At 45.4% G+C, this 15,479-nt stretch overlaps 1 protein-coding gene across 3 annotated transcripts in view; it reads right to left on the bottom strand.

Moving 5' to 3' along the window:
- Positions 1-13,031, bottom strand: part of GALNT7 (polypeptide N-acetylgalactosaminyltransferase 7) — a 76,833-nt gene extending 63,802 nt beyond the window's left edge. The window contains exon 1 of one of the 3 annotated variants that reach the window (XM_069787041.1): positions 12,694-13,031. In XM_069787041.1, the coding sequence (XP_069643142.1) occupies positions 12,694-12,819 (126 nt within the window). In that variant the 5' untranslated portion in view covers positions 12,820-13,031. Of the gene's footprint in view, positions 1-6,224; positions 6,243-12,693 lie in introns of those variants that run through there. The other 2 variants (XM_069787035.1, XM_069787050.1) reach the window with 2 other exon arrangements.
- Between the last annotated feature and the right edge of the window lie 2,448 nt (positions 13,032-15,479).

Genomic DNA, 15,479 nt, shown 5'->3' with positions numbered 1-15,479 from the left:
GCCAGTCTAGTGCTGGCCACGTTTCTTCAGTCTACAGACAAAAGAAATCAAACTAAGTAAAGAAACCAAAACTTTAAAAGCAAAAATGTATGAAGGCAAAGGAACATCACAGAGGTTAACATGCATTGGGATAAAACCAGCACCGGTTATAAAACATTAGAGTTGCCATAACTAGTCTCTTATATGGTTTAAAGTTTCTTTGAGTCCTGTAGCTGATACAGTATAAAAACAGTTAAGCAACATTAAGGTCTGACAAAATTAACACATGCATGCGGGGGAGAAAATGGACTTCCTACAGGGAAGTTGTTGGGGTTTGGTGTTAGACTATGAATAGATCTCCTAAATATACACTGCTGGAAGGCTTCCATTCGTAAAGCCAAAGTGACTTACAGAAATTCAGCTACATACAACTACATACAGCAATATTTAATGGGTTCAGCTGCAAGACACTGATTCTGTATCTGAAAACTTAACCTCCTCATCAGTAAAACCGGGCTTAAAAATGCCCATGCATTTTAGTAAATATGTAAAAAGTATATTGCTCTGGACTTAGGAAATCTCAGGTTTGAGAATGTAAAAAGGAAGACAATAAAATACAATTATTTCTGATACGTGAAAGCATTCTCACCGATGAACATTTTAAGGCATCAGAGTCAAGATTATTCAGTTATTAAAATATATTTTTGAAGCACTGACCTAAAAAGTGTAATGAATTCTGCCTGCAACATTATGCCTTTGATAATGTTAAGCCGTAGATTATGGTTGTTACATAAACCAAATGAACAGATAAAAGTTCTGCCTGTTTCTTAGAAATTAACAGCCGTGAACCATTCCTGAAAATTAGGATTGCTGGGATTAGGCTGCAAACTGTATTTTGACAAGTTATCAGTACAGACTAAATTCTTGGAAATATCATGCAAGATAAAACCTGTTCAAAAACCTGTTCAAGCTGCCTCTCCTTTGCAGCAACAATAACTGGCCAAGTTCTATCAGTGAAAACTTTGGTGCTTAGCGTTTAAGGCTGTGAAGACTTCTTTAATCACAGACATGAACTGTAGAGTTTAAAATGAAACCGTTTTTTCCCCCATAAAAACCTTAGCATTTTATATCCTGTGACAAACCTGTTAGAAGTCATACTGCCCAAGCTATTACAGGGGATAAAGTCAAGAGAAGTAGTCTGATCATTTATCTTTCTCCCTTATTTCCAGATATCCATATCATTTAATATCTTACTGCAACGCACGAAAACTCTTAAGCTGTTAAACAGTGGGTCTTGAGAATAAGCCTAATTAACTCCCCAAATTCCCACAAAGAATGAATGAGGAAAAAAAAAACCAACCTGACCAGGAAAAAAAGAAATAAAGTGAAGTATTCATCCTTCAGCTGAGAATGAGATTGGAATAAGAACCCGGAATAACAAGAGATCAATGCACCTCATTACACTAACATGGACTTGTGCTGGCTGCAGTCAATCAATGATCACCATCAAGCCTCCTTGTAAGGATCCAATCATACCTTCATCACCTGATGCAAACATACAGGACTGTTTAAAAAAGTTTTATGTTTGTTTTTTGGTTTTTTTTTTTTGTTCTTTTTTTTTTTAAAAAAGATACCATATTGCTTCCAGGAGATATAAAAATTATGTTAAGATCTGAAAATCAGTGTCTCGCATGCCTTATTTTAAGCCCAGCAGCCTCTCTGTCCTCAGCTTAACAGCAAAAACCTAACTAGCTACCTCTGATTACCTGCAGTCCCTGTGCACATTTCACCACGCACATACGTGCAAGTCAGCTTGGGTTTAGAAATTATGCACCCCTAGGAAATATCGCCAAAACAAACACCTCCCAAAGAGGCACAAGGCATCTCTCAACCACAAGATCTAGGCATATGGGAATCAGAGAAAGGGGATGTAGGACAGATGAATTGTGCTCAAGGACAGCAGATTTCAAAGAATTCTAATTATTTTTAAAGTAGGCCAACCCCCAGGACATATCCATTTCATCCAGAAAAATTAATCCAGCCTGCTCCCTGCCATCCTCTTTTCCCAAGGCCCCTCAGGCATACACAAAGATTAAAGGCTACATGAACTATCCTGGCAGTCTGCTCCCTTTTATCACACGAGCTTGACAACTCCCCTGTCATCACCAGCCTTGGTAGAAGATAATAACAGGAGCAAAACTTGTTAACTCCCCAAGAGGTGATTGACGTGACTATTTGTGGAAAAGGTAAGTCTGCTCTCTAATACGGCGACTCTGTATCTTACAGAGATTCGCCCCCCGAAGCCCCATTTCTCTACATGAAATAATGGCGATGGCATTGACACTTTGGACGCCTGCCCACTGCTCCGTATATGAGCGCTCAAGGGTCTCATCATACGTTGCCAAAGCTGGGCCAGAGTAACCGTTTGGCCGAGGTTTGACATCAAAGTCTTCTCCCAGTCTTGATTCCAGCGCCATGGACAGCTGCTTTCCTTGAGGATGTTTTTTCTGCTGGTGACCCTGAAGGAGGAGCTCATGCCTGGACCTGCTCAAAGAGCTTCACGGCCTCACTGTTGAGTCAATGCTTCTTGGCTTTCCTTAGCCCAACCTTTCTTGTACTGTTTACATAACTAAAAAATAAGCAAGTGTTCAAGACAAGTATTTTGGATTGGTATTGCAAAACACAGAGAGGGACAGAAGACAGAAGAAGTCTTCAACTCTTAGACACCGAGATCACACAAATGCATCCCAGAAACTAACCTGCAGTCTTGCTTCAGACACCCAGGGCTGGAATACCTCCACAGAGAGTACTTGAGACCACTTTACACACTCAGTAAATCTCATGCTGTAGGAGTACCTTACATTGCATGAAATAGCAGCATTTGGAGCTGAGGATCTCCAAAAAGTGATACAAGAAGCAGCAGGCGATTCTTCTCCCACACCCGCAGGAGCTGAGGCACAGGAGACGCATGCACCATCCTTCTGGACTTGGCAGCTTCTGGCTAAGAGCTCTCCGATCAGAGGCAAGTGGTACGCTTACAGGCAATCACTAAAAGCTCATATTCCATCAAAAGAAGCAAACAACAAAAAACCCCCACCTCCCACCCTTTTTCACCTCTGCAGATTACCGAGATACTGTTTTTAAGCTAATCACTAGTGAAGGTCTTGGTCCTGTGCAGAAGGAACATATTTCATAGAGGGGAGGGAAGTAAGGGTGGAAAATGTGGAAGAGGTGAGAAAAAACCAACATATTTCATAGCTGCTGTTTAAAGCTTCTCAAGGGCTTTGGCATGTTAGAATAACACTGTGGGAGATGGATTAGCAGAGACAGAGCAGGTGAAGCAGTCGAAGGTGCATGATAAATGCACCATTGACACATGCATGGCTTATAACAGACATATATTACAAGCCTTGAAGAGCTGACTCCAAGGCCTCATTTACGTGAGAGTGTAGCAAATCTTGTTTCAAGACTAAAGCATGCAGAGAACAACTTATTTTCTCTGAAGAACACGGTACCTCAATATTGTCTTTCTTGGTCTTCCTTCCTCAATAGGAAGAACAGAAAACTCATGACATTAGCATCCCAGATGCTTTTAACAGGCAGCCTGGTTACTTTTTTTGGCTTTGCTTCAAAATGTTATTACAGACGAAGCACTTTCTACAGCCAACTTAAAATTATAAATATCTCTTTCTTTGACATATCTAGAATTCTTACTAACTAGCTCAAAACAAAGAGATTTCTTAAATATCTCAAATCCATAAAGGCAGGAACTGAGAAATAAAATGGGGTGCTGCTATGCTTCAGCCCCGTTGAAATGCTACTCCTTGTTTTATTTAGTCATCCTTAAAAAGGAAGTCTTTTACTACAGGTTAAAACCAAAGCAAATTTTAATCCCCAAATTGAGACAAAAATGTTCAAATATGAAAAAAATTTATTAAATTTCATTAAAAATCTTCTATTTTTTCTAAAACACACTATTTAACATAACACACTCTGCCTTATTAAAAAAAATCAACTGTATTCACTCAAGTCAGAACAGTTCTTGCTGAGCCATTTTCATTGCCAATTTTTTAAAAGACAACAAAATAAGTAAGAAACTTTGTGGGCTGAGCACCATCTGCTTATGCTTTAATTTCATTAACAGTTGTATTTTGAGACTTTCAACTGTAAAGAAAGTTTTCCAAATGTAAACAGCATGTAAACCAGTATATTGTTTTTACCTTGTACTTTCCTACAATTCTCTCCTGCTGCTCAGGGGTTTACTGCACATCAGTGCTGACTGCTGCTATTTGCAACTGAACGTTCCACAAGGAAATCAAAGGAAAATAAGTTGTAGCTTAGGAAAGCCAGAGCAATACTAAAAAACATTACTGGAGTCAGCGATTAGAATGAAGGATTCAAGAAGATGTGGTAGGAGAGAAACTTAAAAGAAATACAGACCACCACAGAGCAGCAAACAGTTTATTATAACAGAGCAGGGGGGAGGGGAAAGCAATTTGTTTTGCAAGTTGCAAGAAAGCATGCTTACGCATGGAGAACCATGTTTAATTCCTGCTTGATACAATCCTTTTTTAAACATCATATCTTCATTACAAAAAGTAGCCATTTTTGTTTTACTAATAATGTATTGTATGTATGTAGCCTGGTAAGAATAACATTTTTATTCCCACATGGGAAGTCAATGGGTTTTCAGAGAATAGGAATTCTGTGCTATAAAACGCATCCCTAAGAAAGCACCAACCCATTTCAAAAACAGCTCGCACTAAGCAAAGAATTCTTATAGATTTTTTCAAATTTCAGACCTACCAATTCAAATGATATTCCAGTGAGTAAGCAAGTATTTTAAACCTGTTTGGTCCCAAGCAGGGGGAACACAATAAGGATGTTTATTTGAAAATCAAAGGTAGAATACAAGTATTAGCCTTCTCCTCTGTACCTTTTTGCAATTATTAACAACAAAACACCCCCTTTCCACAAACACACATACTTTCCCAGCAAGCTCCTGCGAGGAGGAGGCTATAATTAAACTGATAAATCCCCATCCAGAGATCTGCTATAAAGTACAACCTTAACCCTTGGTTTAAGTTTACAGAAATCTACTGAGTTTAATTTTTTTTCTCCCTAAGACCTATATTAGATGAAAGGCCAGAATACCCCCAAATCCAAGCCTGAACAGGATCACAGGTTGCAAAGATATGCATGCTGCTGGCTGCTTATTGCTCCCCTTTGTTAGGCCATTCTGCCAACATTTTCCTCACTGAACACGTTACCTTGGCATTGCTCTTTGCCGTGGGGGGGTGGGACCTCACTCACCAGAACAGTGTCTTAACCTAGAGCACTGTGGGGCAGAGGTGGACTGCTAAGGGCAGATTCAGCAAGATAAATTCCCTTTAATTCACAAAAAGATTAAAGAAAACTGATGGAGGAGGCAGCCTTTTAAACAGCATGTTGCTATTTTTAAACTAATCGTTCACAGTAGACGTTTGTTTTCCATACTTACGGAGGAAATCTAGTAATTAAACGTAACTGTTACCAGACTTGGAATCCTTCTCTCAGATTATATGGCCTAGTTTCTGTAAAAAGCATCCCACCCGCCCCCCCAAGGTATAAGTCAAACCTATTAATGTAACAGCTTATCCTGCCCTATTTCCACTTGGCAGTCTCCCGTAATGCTGATTTAATATCTGACAAAAATAGGACAAAGATACTGTCATTTTTCATTAGGGAACATCAGCTCAATACAAGCAATTTTAACTCTGCTGAGCTTGGATTAGGGAAGGTGCATGCTGCTTGGCCATGTGGCGAAAAACCCACATATCTACTTCTGGATATGACATGCCTTCTCTCAAGGCTGGCATCCTGATGACCCACTGAGCCTTTTCCAATAACTAAATTTACTAGCACCGGAACTTCTGCTACTTCAGTTTAGCCATCGTATCTTAACTCACCACCTTTAAAATAGAGAGTTAACTATTACCTAGATTTTTATTTAAAAAAGGACTTTATAACATGCTATTTTTAATGCCCCATTGCTTGGCCACTAAGCAGCATGAATTATCACTTCCGTTATCTTATTTTTTCTTAAAGAACAAATGATAACCTACCCAACCCATTGTGTCGATCCTTCTTTATTTTGGTGGTCTTACTCACAGTTTCTCCATTAGGTGCTGCAACAGTGGAATAGTTTTACCTGTGTGATCCCCAAAACAGACACAATCACTAAGTTTTTTGTTGCATAATCTTACCTAAGAGCGCAGAGCCACCTTTCGTCCTATGCTGAGGATCCTGCCAAAGGCTCCCTGGATGCTCTAGATTCCCTTCTCCTGCAATGGGATTCTTGAAAAGCAAACGGCAGACTTAAGTTAAGATCCTTGATTTTTCAGCTGTTCAGTTCTTTTACATTACTCATGAATGGTAACACTTGGGGCTAGAATAGAACAAAAGGAATCTTGTCACATACGCATAAAATGGTGCGACACTACTGTCTCTGGAGGAGTAGACATATACATAATTATAGTATTGAGATAATAATGAATTATTTACCTAACTTATTACAAGGGATCTTAATGACAAAAGAGTTCAAGAAACTTTTAATACAATCTATGTATGTATACATAAATTGTAGGAATTATGTAGGCTTTTTTTTTCTTCCCTCATTTCTTCACATTAATTTGCTTTGTGGTCATTTATTCTGCAACATAACTGGAAGCATTTGTCAAAAGATTTCACTTTTAATATGGTAGGGATTGGGGTTTTTACACTCTCCCAAGGGTGACAAGCTTTTTCAAAGCCAATTTAGATGAAAGCACACATTAAAAAAAAAATTAGCATTTAATATCTCAAAACATTTTGCCTATTACTGTCGCTAGCAACACTAAAGATTACTGTAATAAACAGAGGGGAAAAAAAAAGTGATGCTTACTTCCTACAACAGCAATACTTTGGCTATAGCAAGCTCACTGCCTCCCCGCGCACAGATTTCAAACCAAACTTGTTGAACATGAAAAATTTGCCAAGGTGTTCATTTCTGCTGTCACACAAGCAGTAGTGACTTATTACGGCTTTGACTGTAGAAGGCGGCGTGCCTATGTCTAGCCCTGCACCTGTAGGGAGCTTTTCACACCCAGATGATGAATGATTGCATTGAGCTTTCAGGTAATGACGGAGCGGCAGAACTGATGTGGCGCTCCTAGTGTTAGGTCTCACCCCATTACAGAAAGGCAAACCAGCAAAAAAAAAAGTGACCGACGTCTAGATAACTATACAAAGCAACTGGAGAGAGAGAGAGATTATTCTGTTATTTGATCACCTGTGTACCGCAATGTATCACGTCTTTACCAAACTCAGACAACTTGAATCCCTTCACTACTGAACACCACTCTCCCTGTTACATCAGATTTATCACCTTATTCCCTTTCCTCCAGTAATGATATCAACTTCAGATTCCTGCATCTCGGTTTCTCTCCTAAGCACATTTGCCGTTACTCCTTAAGGGGAAGTGGAGAATTTCCGCTGGGACTTCCACTGCAAAGAATCTAATTTAAACCACAATAACACCTCAAGTTCAGTCTGCAACTTGTCATTAAGTTCTCAGTGACAATCCAGCCAAGGCATACAGGATATTAGTGGTCCTTAAAGTGGGGGAGAAGGGGTGTCACCAGAAAGCTCAGAAAACGTCCATTCAGCTTTTGCTTCTTTTTTTCTAACTCCTCCACCTCCACATCATAAATTCTCCACCTTCTAGTGGCCGCGTGGGAATTGTAATGTTTAAACTTGGCGGTCGGTGAGGTCCCACAGCCCCAGCTGCAAGCCCACCATCTGGCTTCCTGAACCGGGGGGACATGCCAGAATCGCCACCTGTGGAAGGGCCCTCGGCAGAGCCTCCCTTCCCGATCCGAGGGCAACCACTCCTCCCTCGCTACGACACAGCTGCCGTGATCTATGGCAGCAAGGACAGCTAACCGTCCTGGAGGAGAGACGAGGGTATAAAAGTCTAGGGGTGGGAGACTGTGCCCTCAAAAGCTCCCATTTAGTTACAGAGCACTGAGAGCACAGCTGGTGTAGGAGATGGGCACGCTTTCAGGGGTGGTAGGACGAAGGTGACAGTTTTCTAATTACTTGTACACACAAAAAAAGCCCTGGGAACCCAATCCAGAAAGTCTGAGAACTGTTGATAAACAAATACTCCCTAAAGGAGAACGCATTGAGAACATGTCACTTGCAGACACAGAAAATTAAATGCCTTCAATACATGGCAAGGAAAGTTAATGGCAGCCCATCAGCGGCTCAGGTGCAGTGAGCTACAGGCTAACTGAAGTCAGGAAATACCGCAAATACTGTAATGCTTTGAATCTGAAGCACCAGGTTCCCAGACACAAGGCCAGGCAGCCCATGCCGAGATTTCAGGAAGTTCTCCTTGCTGCACACGAGAGGAGGGCAGAACAGGGAATTTATTTTGTGGGTTTTCCCATCTTGCCACCACATTTCTGACCTGTACAAGGTCAGCCACACACTTCCAGCAAATCTTTTACTACCTTCCTAGGCTCTGGAAGGGGATTAGTAACACGCTGGACAGTCTTTCTTACTTACTGTCCTTCACAGAGACAAATGACTAGGGTCATTTCTATCAGCTTCTTGGAGTGCTCCAGTGAAGATTAGAATAAGTATGACACCACTGATCATACTACTACTACCACATAGGCTATGAGCATGCAGAGTTGTACTTCAAGTTTTGCCTCAGGTAAGCTAAAAAGAGCTTTCAAAAAAAACCACCCCAAAAAACCCCAAACCCCGACAAACAAACAAACCAAACCCCCAAACCACCAACCTCAATTATACATAACTTTTAAAGCTTCTGAATACTAATCTGGTCACTTTAACGCTTTGTAATTGGTCAGATTTGGAGAGTTAAAGTTGACTTTATATACTACATTTATACGTACATATATATGTAGTATATACTACATGTATTCCTCCAAATAAGCTGTTTCAGTAATGAATCTTTCTTTACCGTTTCAGTCATGAATCTTTCTTTACCGTTTCAGTCCATTGGTTCTGCCTGCTGTTCTACCCACTCCTTGATGACACCAGCTTTTAAGGCTGTACCTCTGAGGCTGATCATTAGCGACACATCTCGCTGGAGACCAACAAGTACTATAGCTGGGATCCCTACAGCAATCTTCTTACGATGAATAGCCTCAATCATTTCCTGCTAGCTCGAAAACCGTGATCCCTCGATCCAGAAGAGCAGAAGGTATCAGAAAACATCCAAACGACCCCACAACACGCACATAATAGTCAAATCAATGATTCTACCTAATCTTTTCTCACAGCCATGAACAAGAGTGTCCCTGCCTAAATCTTCAGTACCCTTGTAATCCTTACTATCAGATAGCAGGTGTCCTTACTTACATAAAAGCAGATATGCTTTTAAAGACTCTGAGGATAGACCTTAATATGTTTTCATTGTTTCTGTTTTGTTTAGATTGGAAACTAAAAGCTCTCCAGGATAAGAATTATTTTATTCTGTTTGGATACTTCTGATAATGCAGATAAATAAATACTTAACTTCTCCCTCTGAATCCTGCAAGCACTTTTTCCTCAAACGGTGTCTTGCAGAAACAAAGTTCCACAGTGGGGTTACCTGGAGAAGAGCTTTGTCCCCCCAACTTCCGAACATGCTTTCACAGAACATATACATCTGTGGCAGTCTTCTATCAGAAAGAAAGGTCTTACCTCCAACTGTCTATATTACTGTTATTACCTCTGTGTTCTCTCATTTCCTTCCTGAACAGCCACTTCTCCACTTTCACTTTTTCATTGAAAACTCTCTGTACATTAATCATCTTGCCTCTCCAAAAGATCCCTGAAATCTTTTACAATCAGTACAAACCACATTAACACAATGTTTGAAGGGAGAATATACTTTAAAAAAAACCACAAAAAACCCAACTTTTTAAAGTTATAACACTTCTACAAGATCTTCAGTATTACCCATTCTTGTCTGCTACTGTAAGCAGGAAAAGATTCAAGGTTATAAACATAAAAAGAACAACACAGCAGAACTTTTCATCTTTGCTTCTTTAATGCCTTGGTGTTATTAGAAAGTGCCCAGGGTTACAGGGCAGAGAGGGAAAGGGTACTGCCTGAGGTTAGCTATAAAAAGTTAAATTCTATTTTAAGCTGGTACTGTCTGAGGGGGAATTCTACATTTGTTGGCTAGAGCGTTCAGCACAAGCAAAGGGAGGAGGAGGGTGTTGTACGGGAAGAAGAAGAATTATTCTGTTATCTTTAGCTTAACAAACTTTCTGGCAACTAACAACACCAAACATATTTGTATGACTTAACAAAGTGCACGCCACCGGTGCATTTCAGAGAAGCAGTTATGATTAAACTCCTAGTTCCAATGTGCAGGAACTGCACCGACGCACAGTCTTTTTTCCAGGTGTTGCAGGGAGCATACCCCCAGAGACAAGCCCACCTCAGGGGGTCAGCGCTGCCTCACCTAGCAGGATGCAGGATCCGAAGGCCCTTGTCTCGGGACACACTCCCGGGCTCTGCCAGCTCCCCAGGAATATGCTGGAGCACTGCTAGTAGCGTGCCCGCTCGCTACTGTTTAACTAGTCCTCACCTGAGCAGCTTGAGGAAGAAAGCAGTCCAAACCAAAACACAAATTTAGTAATAACAATACTGCTTCCCAGAAACAGTGAAGAAGCACGTATTACCCACTCATATATATCACAACAAGTAAACAGCTGATCTAGCTAACGAACCAGATATTCTGTTTAGATTTCATCTTTGACAGTGTTTGCTTAATATAATTGTATTTGTTCACAGCAAAGACTGAATTATTATTTCCTGAGGTGGCTGTCATAGACGGGTATTTCCTCCTCCAGTTAAGGCATGGGTAATCAAGACAGAGTGCTGCTTTATCAGGGGCTGGACTGTAAAAATTCTTCCAACTCCTTTATTGCCACGTGCACCAGCTAGAAAAGATTTCTGAATTAGACCTCACACACGAATGGAGGTGGATACAAGGGTTCAGCTCAAAAGTCTCCGAGCGAAAGCCTTCAGACTCATGAGAAAGGACAGCATGACTCATTACAGCACCTGAATAAACTGATAGAGCACGCATGCTGTAGGACTGCAATATTTCATCTGTCATCCCAGAATAATCATCTGAAGATGGTCACTGCCCTACACAGCAATGCAACCACAACTTTTTTTTTTTTCCTCCCAGAGGATGTCACTTTACAGGTCTGTTACCCGTTCCTAAGCAGGAAACGTAATTCAACTGGTTTTGACGCAAAATGTTTACCGCCCGACATTTTCTTGGGAGGTATGCTAGTAGAATTCCTGAAGATTTTTCTGTACACAGACAAGCCCACGTTGTATCTAGAAGAACAGATTACAGAAACTTCACCACTTAATAAGCTGTGTATCTCCAAAAGAACCACTACGGCCTATTATCTCAGCAGTAACTGCCAAGGCACAGCAAACTGTAACAGCTTCAGAAGACAGAGCATCTGCTGAAGGAGTCCAAAGTCATTTCCAGTTTTCAAAAGCAAGAATTCTGTCAGCTCGCTTGCCTTTCACAATTATTCAAAGCAGCCCACTGGAGAGGACCAAGATCATTAGTGAACGCATCATAAAAGATCACTTTTTAAGACAATCACCGTAAAAGTTTATGACTTTACGAAGATTATAATAAATCTTGACTAATCTTACTTCAAGCAGATCTCCTTAAGTCCAGTTACTTTCGACAGCTCTAAAACACCTGGCGAAAGCGGAAAAAGCCCTTTGACTCCAAGACCCGGGTGTCGAAGGGTCAGATTATTCTCGCCTGATGGACGGGTACAAGGCCACGGCAAGGCTTGCTCTGCAGAGCTGCCTGCCTGGCCCGGAGCATTTCTAGAGCTTGCCAGTCCCTTTCGGCCGAAGGGCTGCCCAGCCGGCGCCTCGCGGGTCGGTCGCCCCACCGTTTCGGGGTGGGAGACCTGCACCGCCCGCACGATCAGTCCCACGCCGTTGGGCTTTCCGTGCGCTGCTCTTAGATTACCGGATCCGCTGCTTCTCCTTGGCGAAACCTGCCGCTCGGTCAGTAAAACGCCAGGAGGCAGATCCGTGGCGGCGGGGCGAGCGGGAGCGGGGAACACCTGCACCCCTTGCCGAAGCTCGGGGGGAAGACCTCTGCAGGGTACTTACGCCGCCTACACCAGCACGCCGATTTCAGGGACGGGAAAGCCCCCAGAGGGGACACGGACCCACGCGGTTTGGGCGCCCGGGGCGTCGCCGGCGGGGAGGTCCCGGGGAAGGGCCCCGTCGGAGCGCTGCCCGCCCGCACCACCGCGCCGGCGGCGGACCGCTCCCGGCCCGGCCGCCGGCGGGCGGGGGAGCTGCGGCGGCCCCGCACCAGGCGGGGCGGCGCGGCGCGGACACCCGCCCGGACCGGCTGACGGGGCCCATCGCGGCGCGACGGCCCCGGGCCCCGCCGCGGCCGGCCCCCGCGGCGGCGGCCGGCCGCGCAGCCGGATCCGGGGGCCGGCCGGGGCCGGCCCCGCCGCTCCGCGCTCCCCTCTCGGGCCTGCAGGCGCCGCAGGCCGCAGCCCGGGCAGCCGCCCCCTACCCGCCCGCAGCCGCCGCCGCCGGTCACCCCGCGGGCGGCGGCCCCGTCCCCCGGCCCCGTCCCCCCGCCCAGCGCGGCCGCACACTCACCCGCGTCCGTCCCGGGGGAGCCGGCTCCTCGGTGCGGGGCGACAGCGAGGACCAGAGCAGCAGCAGCCCCAAGAAGCTGCCGGCCAGCAGCACGGCGCGCAGCAGGAAGCCCAGCTTCAGCCGCATCCTCCCGCCCGCCCGCCCTCTCCCTCCCGCCGCCGCGCACGCAGCGCCCGGCCCCGCGCACCGGCGGGCTTCCGCCCCCCGCCCGGCACGGCGCGGCACGGCACGGCCCCGCCGCCGCCTCCTCCTCCTCCTCCTCTCCCCCTCCTCCCCCGGCCGCCGCTGCTCTCCGGCAGCCGCCCGCCTGCGGAGGCTTTCCTCCCGCCGCCGCCGCCGCCGCACGTACAAACTTTCTTCCCCCCCCCCTTCCTTTTTCCTTCCCCTCCTCCCCGGTAGTCCCCCCCGCTGCGGGCTGCCGCGCCTGCCTCCCCGCTGGGCGCAGCAGCGGCGGCGGCCGGGGTGATGCGGAGCAGGAAGTAGCCGCCGCGGGAGCCGCGGTTCCACGTGGCCGCCCCGCACCGGGGCGGGGGCGCCTCGCACCGGGCCGCTGCGCCGGCCCCTCCGGCCCCCGGCGGGCGGGCGTGGGCGGGCGGCTGCCGCTGCACCTGCTCCAGCCCGGGCTGCCGCCGGGGTTAACCGCGCCCGCACCCCACCTGGGGAAGGGGAAGGAAGGGACGAGGAGCTCGGGGCGGGGGGCTGGCTTTTCTCGGCTGGGTGGGCAAGTCCGCTCGGGGCAGCGACTCGTGAGAATTAAGGTGCAAACTTCAGCGGTTGTCGTAGGAGTAGGGTAACGCAGGCCCATTAATTGCAGCGTGCAGCCTGGGCAGAGGAACGCTGAAAAGTCAACAGATTTTTCTTGAGGATAAGGAGATGGAGTACGAGATTAGAGAGATGTTATCAGCCCTTACCTTGCGTGCGTTTTGTTACTAATTTTCTGCCCTAAGTGTTAGGGATCCTGTTTCCTCCTCTGAAGGAGTCTCACACGTGCACGCACACACACACACAAACCTGATACTACGAGCTCTCCACAAAGCGGAGTGATGCAAGAGCAATACTTCCAATGTAGTACTTTTGCCTCTTCTGTGTATTCAGTACTACCCGCTTGCCTTGATGCTTTTCAGTTCTCTTTCTTGTGGGCACTGGGAGGATATCAGACCCAAGGATCCTGAACGTTAACTTTAAGTGATAAGCACTGTAGAAATAAAACGGGATATTACACCCTGAACAGGATCACTCTGGAGGAAAAAAAACCCCACACCTAAGTGACCTTTGTAGTTAGACACACCTAGACACAGAAGGCTTTGTTTATTCGTACAACTTGGGCTGTAGCACCGTGTGATTTCTTTCCCCATTCTGTAAGATCGTGGTACGAGACACAGACAAATGCGATGTTTAAAGCGTGGGCAACAGCTCTTATCCTTATGAGTGTTGGCACGGCCCTCTGGCTTCCACAGGTCGCCAGAGGTGTTTTCCCCAAAGCCCCCTCCCTGTTTGCGGTTGCAGTAACCACGCAAACATCCCAACGCAAAGGTTTACGTGACTGTTTTCAGGTAGGTAACAGCACCTGCACAGGGGTGGGAGGGATTGGGGTCTTTGCTGGGAAAGGCATAGAGTTGAGGTGTCCGCCTCTAAACAGATCCCTTGGCTCTCTGAGCCAGGTAGGAAGAGGCAGGTTGGGGCTACAAACTGTGAAGCTGTGTAGGCTGTCAAAGGTGTGGAAATGTTTCCCCCAACTCTTCTTTCACTGCTTTCTGGAGACATTACTGTGGCAAAAGGTTCTCTTTCCTCCCTTTGTTTTATTCTCCATTTTGGGGATCCCTTTTTACTGTCCTGTGCTGGTGCTCTGGGCACATTCAGGAAAAGCGAGAAGAAAAACTAAGTTACTCTTAGCACTGCACAGAGGGTACTGTAAAACCAGCCGCAGCCATGTGACATGATACCTCTGCTGCTGCTTGTCAAAGCTGAGAGTGACAGGAACAGAGCCCTCTACGTGCGAGTCGATACTACATGAATTCACATTTGTAAGGCTGCCTGCCGAAACTTTTTTTTTTTTAAATGGAGGCTTATGTTCTGCAGAAACCCATGGGTGACCCATGCATCCGTGATTATCACAGCGAGCTGCATACTGGAAGGTGACCAAGAGTTTTGTTGTGTTTTGGTTTTAGATACCAAAAGGCTCGCCATCAGTGAATTCCCCTGCTAGTTGTCCGAGGACAACGGTTCCTGTACTGGGCATTTTAAAAAACCCTGTGTTTTCCCCTGAAAGAGAAGAAGTTGGTGCCCACTGGGAGGCAGTACGGGCCAATGGACAGGGTGTTCATGTCAGCTACTTCTGGAACTGCCCCTGACAGGAGACTGGAGAAGGCATCATGTTTCTGTTTTACTCTTACACCTACCTGCCCTGGCCCCTCCACAATGGGGAGCATCATCTGCCTGCCTTTCTCACACACAGGCCATACAGTGACTCCAGACATATCAGGTTAATACTGACCTTGGAAGCAGTTTTTTTCAGTTTTATCCTCATTAAGGACGCACTGAAGTTTCAAATTCTGCACTTACGGTTTTTCCTATGTAGTAAAGTGCCTAAAAAGACCTGCAGAACGTATTTTCACTCTTGCTGAATTCGTACCGGCTAAGACAGAAAATTCAAATTCAAGTTGGCTTTGGATTGCCTCCAGTAACATTTGAAACGACTTTAAAAAGTCTTTTATGACCTGGAGAGGGAGGAAGGGAGGGTTAAACATGAATTTTTCCCTCTCTCAGCTGCAAAATACTGTATAAAC

The sequence above is a fragment of the Haliaeetus albicilla genome, chromosome 1 (assembly GCF_947461875.1).
Source record: "Haliaeetus albicilla chromosome 1, bHalAlb1.1, whole genome shotgun sequence".
Taxonomy (NCBI): domain Eukaryota; kingdom Metazoa; phylum Chordata; class Aves; order Accipitriformes; family Accipitridae; genus Haliaeetus; species Haliaeetus albicilla.
Note: the sequence above shows the minus strand (reverse complement) of the source record. Positions and strands in the feature narration are given on the sequence as shown.